The following is a 9796-nucleotide window of genomic DNA, read 5'->3' on the forward strand; positions in this document are numbered from 1 at the left end:
TCCTAATAATTTTATTTTACTGTCAATCACAGGTGCTCATTATTATAGCAGACAAATTTGCCCCACAGCTCTGGAAACTTTAACAACGTGGTTTGAATCCAAGTATGTACATCTCAATAACATAACATGGTGCAAAAAAGCCGTCGCTCTCTTTCACGATGCTCTGCCTCGGGCCCACATTAGACGCCGTGTGAGCGCTAAAGAGACGCGGCGGTGAGCGGGACTGACAGACACACTCGGCACAGGTCACAGCTTGTTTTATTTTGAATTCGAACCAAGAGAAGAGGGACAAGGATGCACACGGATAAATTACACCAGGTATCGCTACATATCAACTAACAACATCACAACAGCTCATTAAAGCGCTCTTGACAACAGATCCAACATTACCAATTGAAAAAAATTAATAATAATAAGAGTGCAGGAGGAGAACTCGGCTGCAGCTGAAGCCCATCCATAAACAGAACAATACACAGTGGCAAATAAAGAGTTTTGGCAAGAGACAGTTGTATGCACAATATCTTGTTTCCCATCTGCAACATTGTGTTTAATGAAGCTACAAGACTGGCAACTGAAGCAATATGTAGTTCACATAAAGGAATTGTAAGACTAATTTAAAAAAAAAAAGGAGAAGAAGAAAAACTCCCTAAAGCTACTACAATGCATACACACAACCTAGCCTGAATGCACATCTTTATGTACAGCTTAGCTCACTGCAGGATCTCAGGATTTAAAATGTATGGCACATCACATTTAAAATGTTCTTCTTCTTGTGTATGAGCGATTAAACAGCAATGAAGGGGGGGGAAAGTCGTTCGGTCAAGTCAGAACTGACGCGGGCCTTGGCCTCAGACAGACCAGCTGAAGCTTTGACACATTTTGGGTGATACGCCTGTGTAGTTTTTGACAGGTATGCCTGAGGTTGCCTAGTCTGCACAAAAAAAGCTAGAAAGAAGAGGGGCTGAGAATGACTATACAGTAACTACAGTATACACACTGGGGAAAAAATGACTTCAAACTTCAGAGACTCGCACAAAGAAGCGTGAATCTCAGCGTCAACTCGTGCCTTCGTACAAAGAGTTACCTGGTAATCACATACAAAACATCCATAGATTACAGTAAAAAATAAATAATCATGATAGTCAATGAATAATCATTTTGAGGAAGGGAGTAAACAAGATAACAAGAGAGCAGACTGCAGGTGGATGTGGGTGTACGTCAGCAGATGATGATAACCTCAACAGAGTAAGAGATCGGATGCCCCTCGATAAGAATGAGCACATAAAAGAGCAGACAAGTTAATCTGAATACAAATGTGCTTGTGGGGTTTAATGTCTGCATGCACGATTTCACTCTATATATGTACTCTTGTGTGAATCTGTCTCTTTTGTCTACAAGTCTAAATATTCACTGACATGTTGTCGGCCTGTGTCTGCATGTACGTCTTCATGTCTGCATGTGTGTCTTTAAATCCTTTAACCATTCAGCTAACTCAGTGGCCCTCACCGCCACTCGGGGGTTTGGCGTCACGCCCTCCTGACCCTCCAGGCAGCCAGGGGGAGACAGAGTGCGAGGTGGTCTGCTTGGCCATGCTGTAGTGGCTGATCACTGTATAGAAACGGCCCCTGGAGTTGGCATCCTGGGCAGCGTAGTAGGCCTCAAGAGAGGCTGGGATACACCGCTTGTGCTGTAGGGGGAACAACAGTGAGGTTGGTGTGATTTAGCAGGAGAGTAACATGCTAATTAAAAACTCTACTGAATCATTTACAGAGTTAGAGCAATGAAATCTGAAGGAAAACATTAAAATCCCAACTTCAATTACAATCCAGGCAAAATGTGTTTATACCACATTTGTTAAGTTTTTACACTGCTTGTATACTTAGCATTGGCCACATCAGAAATATTTAAAGATAACACTACATCAAGGAAAAGCAGGTACGGTGCTGCTACTGTACTATAATCACTTGTGCTCCAGTTCTGACAGAGACTAGAAACAGAGATGTCCCATATTAGCTTCTAGCATATTAGCGTTAAATCCTTCTGCTCACAAGCAAAGGTTTTAAATAACCAGGTCCAGTAAAGACCTCATAGTCCCATTTTATCCTAATAGCACATTCTAAACAAGCTGACAGCTCTGCCTCCCAATCTAAAAGTGGACCTGACTCCCAGTTTGGGTCTGGGAGACAGCTCTGCCTTTAAGACAAGACTTAAAGCTTTCCTCTTAAAGCTTATAGCTAGTTGTTTAACTCTGGTTTTCTCTCAGAGTGTGTATCTTTTGTCCCAGGACCTTGGAAAGAAAAGCATCTGGACTTCTTTAAGTTACTTGAAGCCGTTTCACCTCTCATCTGAGAAGCTTTTTCAGTTCTAAGTGAAATTGGTGGAGAGTCCCAGATTTTAAGCCCTATGGGAGGGTCCCCAAGTGGGTCATGGACCTCCTATTGATCCTCTACCTAATCACACTAACCAAGGTGTGAAAATGGGTATGGGACAGAGAAGACAGGTGGTTTGAAAGAGGAGTGAAAGCAGCCATCTATGTCCACTGTGAACGACCCTCCTTGAACAGAGGCGGTGGTTTACAACACCAACTGTCTGCCATCTAAAATCCAGTTTTGAGATCCCTTTCCAGACGCCTTAACGCCCACTCACACCCTGGGCCAATTGACCTCAGGAAATCACATGATAGGGTGGGGCTCAATGGGTTCAGCCGAAAATTTGGCTGATTGTGACCTACACCCGTTTTCAACCTTGGCTTGACACTCTTGGGGACAATCCCATAGGGTTTAAAATCTGGGACTCTTCACCAGTTGCTCTTAGAACTGAAGAAGCTTCTTGGATGAGATGTGAAATGTCTTCAAGCAACTTAAAGAAATCCAGACACTTTTCTTTCCAAGCCCCTTAGACAATATACACAACTTTCTCCCCACAAATTTTAAGTATACTCTTCTCTATTTGTACTAAGTTTGTGCAGAAGAGACAGAAAAAAAGATTAATAATATTGCCACAACATAAATCTTCTGGTGGCATTTGACATAATACAATCAGGGTCTTATGAAAGGATGAGAAACCCACTGTAATATATAATAAGAACAAGGTAATTATCTCATGTTTTCTAATACTTTTTGTTAGAACACTGAACACACACAGTAATATTGTCTCTTATTAGGTAAGTCACAGTGAAATTGTGTGTACTCTGTCACATTAATGATTTTTTAGTTACCACATTACCTCATTGAAATACCTTATTTATTAAGCAGTTACCTTTTTCACATTTTCTATGTAAATAACTGTATGTTTGCTCTGTTATCTGATGGTGTAGCTGACCAGCTACAGCTTTCATTATACATTGTAAAATGTCAATAAAAGGCTTCTATTTCTGATTCTAATATTAGTTGTAATAAGGAGGTAAAGTCAGAAGACACAAGAAGACGCCTAAAGCTCTGCATAAGATTTATAGGTCAGTGTGCTCCAGTGTGTACCCATTTAAAGCCTCACATAGTTGTGCTGTGTGTGGCACACTGTGTGAGCAGGCGTGTCTTTCTATTGACACCTTTCCACCTTGTGAATGTGGATGTGACACTGCTAATAATACCTCAGCAGACTGCAGTCAGAGCCCCTGCAGAGGTTGTGGGCCTCAAACTAGATTTATTCCACCTTAAAGACTACATCTGTCTAGAGACACAGACTTGCAAGGTGACCTCTTACAAGGTAGAGTAAAACTTATAAGTAGAGGGCAGTAGAAATCAGCAGAAAAGAGGCTGTCATTATCCATACACTGTAAAACCTAAAACAGACTGTTGCATAAGGACATCAGTGTGAAACATTTTCTTTTACGACCTCAGCCGTAATGATCAGGAGTCAGTCATAATGTGGTAATTACCATAAAATATTCAGCATGTCTGATTTTTCTAATTTTCATCTAATTGCCAAGCTATTAACATATGATAGAGGACTAAATTAAGTGTCTTTTTGGCTTCTGTGTCAAAGAATAAAAGCAGAAAATTACACTGGTCATAACAAAATCATTGACGCCATTGATGGATTATTGCCTGTCAGATAAGCCTCATCAGCCTCTTCGGTTAACATGAACTCAGAAATGAATAAAAGTAGGGCAGAAGTTTTTTTTCTTCACCCAGGGGAGACTGCGCTCACCTCTATTTCCTGATTTAGATAGGTGGGACGTTAGAGAAGAGTGGACAGGATTCTGCAGTTTATATGGCAGAGCAAATATTTGCCAACACGAATGGCCAATGACAGAGAAATTTATTGTGAAATTTTAGAAAAATACTTGGATGCTCCAGTTTCTCCTGCTGTCAGGGGAGGAACAACAGAAAAACAAAAAAAGGAATGGAAAGAAAATCTCATTATGGTGACATGTCGTAGCTGGACCTTAAAATATTCTTCACAGCTCATGCCTTCTTCAGGATGTAGCACGAATGAGCTGAAGGGGATGTATGTACAGGAGAGGCATGAGCACGCGAGCATATAATCAAACAACAGCTGCTCCACCTCCAAAACAATTTGATCCTATGAGCCTATTGATTTTGCACACGCTGAGATATCTTTCAGTTACACAGATGCTCAAAAACAACAGCAATGACCAAACAAAGAGGAAAAAATGATAAATGAGAACCACACATGTGACACCGCAGAGTATTGAACATTTTGGTGTTATAGAACAGCACTTATATTGATTTAAACAACAGTAACACACAAAGACGACATAAACCACACAATCATCACAAAAATAACTAAAATCTCTTCCTTAAAGACCTGGATCCATAGCTTACCATTGCTAAATCCAAAATGTTTTACAGTGCATTAACATCTTCACACATTTTTATGTTCTCACTCCTCAAACAAGCACATCAACTTTCTCCACTTGGCTATCTTTGCACATTAAAAAAAAAGCTTTCACACATCAATAAACCAGAAAATCTTTGCTGAGGGCTCACAGTTTCTTTTAACGGGGGCTTAAAATCAATATACCTCGTGGATAGCTGAGTGTTTAAGAAGATTTTGTGCTGATGAGAGATTTGGAAAAGCAGGTTCAAGAAATAACATCCAGATTTTGTACCTATGAGCATAAACTGAGGCTGCAATAGCTAGGATGTGTTTAGAAAGCAATGTGCAACTAAAAATACTCACATGTCTCAGTTCGATTAAGCAAATCATTTAATTGAACCCTATCTGATAACCCTGGGTGGTCTGAGGTTAAATATATCATTACTCCTTTGCCTGAGCAAACCATCTACTGTGAGGCTTCTCACCAGGTCCTGTAAAGGTCCTGTGTGACACTAATTCTGTGGTCTTTCCACTGACTCCCTGTAAAGTTTGGGGCTCAGTGTGAGACTTTGGTAATCACTTTCAGAGCGCTTCATGGTCAGACGCTTCCCCTAGTGAACTTCTCCATCCACGCGTAACTAATAAGCCTCTGAGGTGGACACTGTCTACACCTTTAAAAAGAAGCTTATGACCCACCTATGCAGGATTGCTTCTATCTACTTTTATCCATTCATAGCATTTTAATTGTTGTTTATATTGCCACACACTTTGCAACATTTATTCTTGAAAAGTGCTACATAAACAAACGTCACTTACTTAAAGCTTTCCCAATCCACCCATGACTACACTCAGTAATGCACCATCCATAGGAGACAAGCTTTTAAGCAGTAAACACCAGGATCCAAACAAAGAACGTGGCTAAACAAAAAGGCTTTGGAAACCTTGTGAGAATTTCACTTAGAGCAAGACATCTGCTACTGAAGAAAAAACAGCAGAGCTTCATCATTTGTGTTACCTACTATTTACATCTGGATGCGTCTTTGTGGACTAAAAGAAAATTAAGCGACTGTATGTGAGGTGATGGGAGACACTTTGGACCCAAATATTAAGAAGGACATAGATTATATGTTAGGCCTGTTCTTACTGTCAAGTGGCTCCCATGCTGTTCTTTATTACTAAAAGGTTTAATTTTCTGTATGCTTAAGACTTGAAGACCATGCTCTGAACACTGCAAGTATTTTTTTCTTAGTGCATGCATAATTAATAGGAGTGTGAATGTCTAAACAATGGAAGAGTTTTGGAGGTATGCTGATGTGCCTTACTAATTAACTGAACACAGAGGTGGGAAGTACCGAAGTACAAATACTTCTATATTTTACTTAGGTAGAGTTTTCAGGTACCTCTGACTGAGCACGTGCTGCATATTTTGATCAGTTCAGTCTTATGACAATGCACTGCAGCAAAAAGATGTCAATATAATACAAATTTAATCGAATTATGGTTAAAATCTTGCTCTTTATTGATTGATTAAACATCAGATCATTTTGTACATCCCACTTGACATCCTGTGAGCATGACTTCCAGTTCAAAGCCTAAATTCAAGGGGTTTAACAAACATATTGCATTAACTATTTAGAAATTAGTTCAGAAACTCAAAGGTATTTAGATAATATGATACAGGAATTGTTTTGGGGTTTTTTTTTTATACAAGGACTCATTTACCTGTAGTAGGCAAAAACCTGATATTAGGTTATCCAAAATATTACAATATTCACAGAGGAATGAATGGGCAGTTTGAAGAAGTGCACCTCGATAGGCATGATAAACCAAATGACATTATATTATGTGGGGCTTTTACTTGACTCTGTGTCTCCTTTTGAGACCAACCAGATTAATTCAGACAAGTGCTATAGAAGTAGTGAAAAACCACAGTGCTATTGAGATTATTCATCTCTTCTTGACATGATCTTATTTAAGATGTGACAGATGTGTTTCCACTTGATATATTACCTGGAAATCTCCAAGACAGGAAAATATCTACTGTAGAATACTGATAACCCTCAAATATGTTGTTTTGGAGAAAAGGAAGAAGGTAGTCCAAGTATTCACAAAAGGCATGAAGGTGCAAGAATTAAGATAGACATATTAAGAAAAAATCATGCTAAGAAATGGCTCAATAATAATAAGTTATCGTGTGCTGCAGGCTTGCTCAGCACTGAAGAGGCTAATCTACAACCCACATTCCAGAACAAACCAGCTACTGTGTTAAACACCTCTCCTAATAAATGTGCTGTTGAGCAATAAAATGAAACACTGGCCGTTTATGGGTATTACCTTATAAATGAATCCATCTGGGCAGGCGTGGTCGTAGGTGAAGGCTTTATAAACCACCAGGAACACAATGCAGGCAAGGAAGGCCAAGGCCAGGATGATCAGAATCGTCACCTGCAGGGACGACAAACACTGGTCAGAGCAATAATGGACGATTGTAGTTTTCGTGAGGCAGGCTTAGGGTTAGACAGCGAGAAAGATTGAGCGTGTGCACCAGTGCGTGTCTACATGTGTGTGTGTAGTCATGACAAATGGTAAGATGTTGTTGACTGAGGTCAAAAGCTCCTCAAGGCAAGGTGTTCCTGTTGAAATGTGTGATGAATGACTCAAGTGGTGACACTATTAAAAAGTACCTTGTTTCCACGGTGACAATGCTGCAAAGATAAGACATTAAGTGAGCGAGGTAAATCACTGTTCTATTTACCTTTGTTCAGGTATATATGTGTGTTTCTCTGATACAGTACATGCATATTTTGCACCAACACCTTTGTCACTAAAAGGTCTCTTTTTTTTTTTCTTTCAAAAACTCAGATTGAATCAAAGCTCTTTTCTGTTCAAGCATCCCAGTAAGCTGTGACAGGTGTGACAGCGAGCCTCCACATACCATCCCTGGCCTGTCGTGCTACATATCCATCTAGATCGCTTTGGTGTGAATTACCCACCTTCGAAGACCTTGCTGTAGAAATGTCTGCCCTCTCTTGGTTGTAATGAAACTGGCACTTGGTTTATAAACCCACAATCCATGCTGAGAGCAATTTCATGTGGGAACTATTTCTAACAAACTACACCCACCAGTTGTATCAGTGCATAGCAAAAAGCGAATATCTACCCACGGCGAGAGGCTGTGTTCATGACAGGATGTAAATATTAGTGACCACACACTGCAGAACTACAGTATAATGTTAGTGAGCTGGATGCTTGTTTTACTTGGCAGTCAACCCACAACAGGGTAATTTAGATGGGTAAACAGTGTTACAGATAAAAGGAAAAGCAGGTAAAATTGATTTGGGGATAATGACCCCTTCAATTTTTGTCATCATCTGAATTCATTGTCTTTTTCCTGTCTTCCTCCATCCACCCCCAGTTGGGGGTAGAAGATTTAGATTTGTTCTGTTTGTGCATGATGTATTGTATATGTTGTTTTAGACTGCTGTATGTGAAGCAAATTAGCCCACAATGATATGGCATTAAATTGGTCCTGAAAGATACGTATCTATGAATTCTTATTTCATAGATCGAACAAGGTGCTGGAAACATTCCTAACAGGCCTGACGGCATCACGCAGTTGCTGTACAACCCTTATACAAATTGTGTATTTCACCAAAAAGGTGGCCTCTGGTGACTGTGAAAAACATTTGATTACAGTGAACTATTGCTATGTTCAAGAAACTATTCTAAGTTAGTTTAAGACATCAGAAGATGGGTACACTGTGGTCATAAAGGACTGTACATTGTCAGTAACAACACTCAGGTAGGCTGTGGCATTTCACCCTCTATCACCCAGGACTTACACTTAGTATAAGTAATTTTGGCTGTAAAACTATTTTAAAAATCTAATCTTTTAGGAACCATTTGAATGTTTTCCTCAGCCCAGAATAGTTGAGGAGTTACGGTAATGTGAAGTGCACATGGTAAAATCTAGGCAGAGCTGATTTTTCCGTCTGTGTTCAGACGGCAGAACCTAATGAATGCTTTATGCTACTGTGATAGATCAAAAATCCCTGTAAAGCTCGTCTTTTCTTCTTTCTGAAGCCATTTTAATTTAATCTGTAGCACAAACAGTAAAAGAATGACAGTTAGTTAAAGAGCACCTGTAAAAAGAGCCAGGGTTAAACAACGCTTAGCTGGTACTAAAGGGCCCAAAGTGTGCCAAGAAAACCTCCTCCATGCCATTACATCACCACTAGCAACCTGAATTGCTTAACAGGGCAGGATGGATCCATGCTTTCATGTTCTTTACACCAGATTTTCCATTTTTCTAAAGTAGAACAGTATTGTTTTTTTCTGTTTGCTTGTTTTGTTTTTATCCATGGAGATATGCTGCAGTCACTCTGTTGTTAAAAATGCTATCGATTGGTTTTTGGACGTCTTGTCTGTGAGTCATCCACGTGAATCAATCAGAACCTTTCCTGCCACCAAACCTGCGCTAATTGTCAGCGCACTTGAGTTAGTGAATTAGCCCACCATTTAATTTCTGAAATTCTCCAGCTGCTCACTGCCAAAAGCAGAAGAAAGAAAAGTGCCCTTCATTTTTCACTGTAAATAACAGGGTGCACAAAAGAGAATTATAAATTGCATATTCTTGATCTCAATGAAATATAATTTAAAAGAAAAGAAATGAAACAAAGCATAATGTTTGGGTCAGTTTCAATAACAAGGGCCAATGAAATGTTATCAGCCTGGACAAGCACTTGTATGGAATCAAAAACATTATGCAGTGTGAAAAATGCCCAAATATCAGCCCAAAGCAGAGCTAATCGAAAATGATGGAAGTAATGCATTTATTTCTGCATGCTGATGCAAATGTGTAGTTTGATGTGTGAAATATTCATTTCCCTGGCAGGCTAGACAATGTTGTAGTAAAGTAGATTAACATATAAAAGGATTTGTTTCCTCCTACTTTCTACTTGACACCCTGATTGGGTGCTTCTGAGTGAGCATTTAATTAGAATTATGCAAATGG

At 39.6% G+C, this 9796-nt stretch overlaps 1 protein-coding gene across 2 annotated transcripts in view; it reads right to left on the minus strand.

The window, feature by feature from the left end:
* Window positions 1-241: 241 nt before the first annotated feature.
* Window positions 242-9796, minus strand: part of nsg2 (neuronal vesicle trafficking associated 2) — a 45636-nt gene continuing 36081 nt past the window's right edge. For both annotated transcript variants that reach the window (XM_005727801.2, XM_005727800.2), the window contains exons 4-5: window positions 7117-7227; window positions 242-1687 (exon numbers count right to left, since the gene is read on the minus strand). In XM_005727801.2, coding sequence (XP_005727858.1) covers window positions 1493-1687; window positions 7117-7227 — 306 coding nt within the window. In that variant the 3' untranslated portion in view covers window positions 242-1492. The remainder of the gene's footprint in view (window positions 1688-7116; window positions 7228-9796) is intronic.

The sequence above is a fragment of the Pundamilia nyererei genome, unplaced genomic scaffold (assembly GCF_000239375.1).
Source record: "Pundamilia nyererei isolate P.nyererei 1_Seehausen unplaced genomic scaffold, PunNye1.0 scaffold00026, whole genome shotgun sequence".
Lineage (NCBI taxonomy): Eukaryota > Metazoa > Chordata > Actinopteri > Cichliformes > Cichlidae > Pundamilia > Pundamilia nyererei.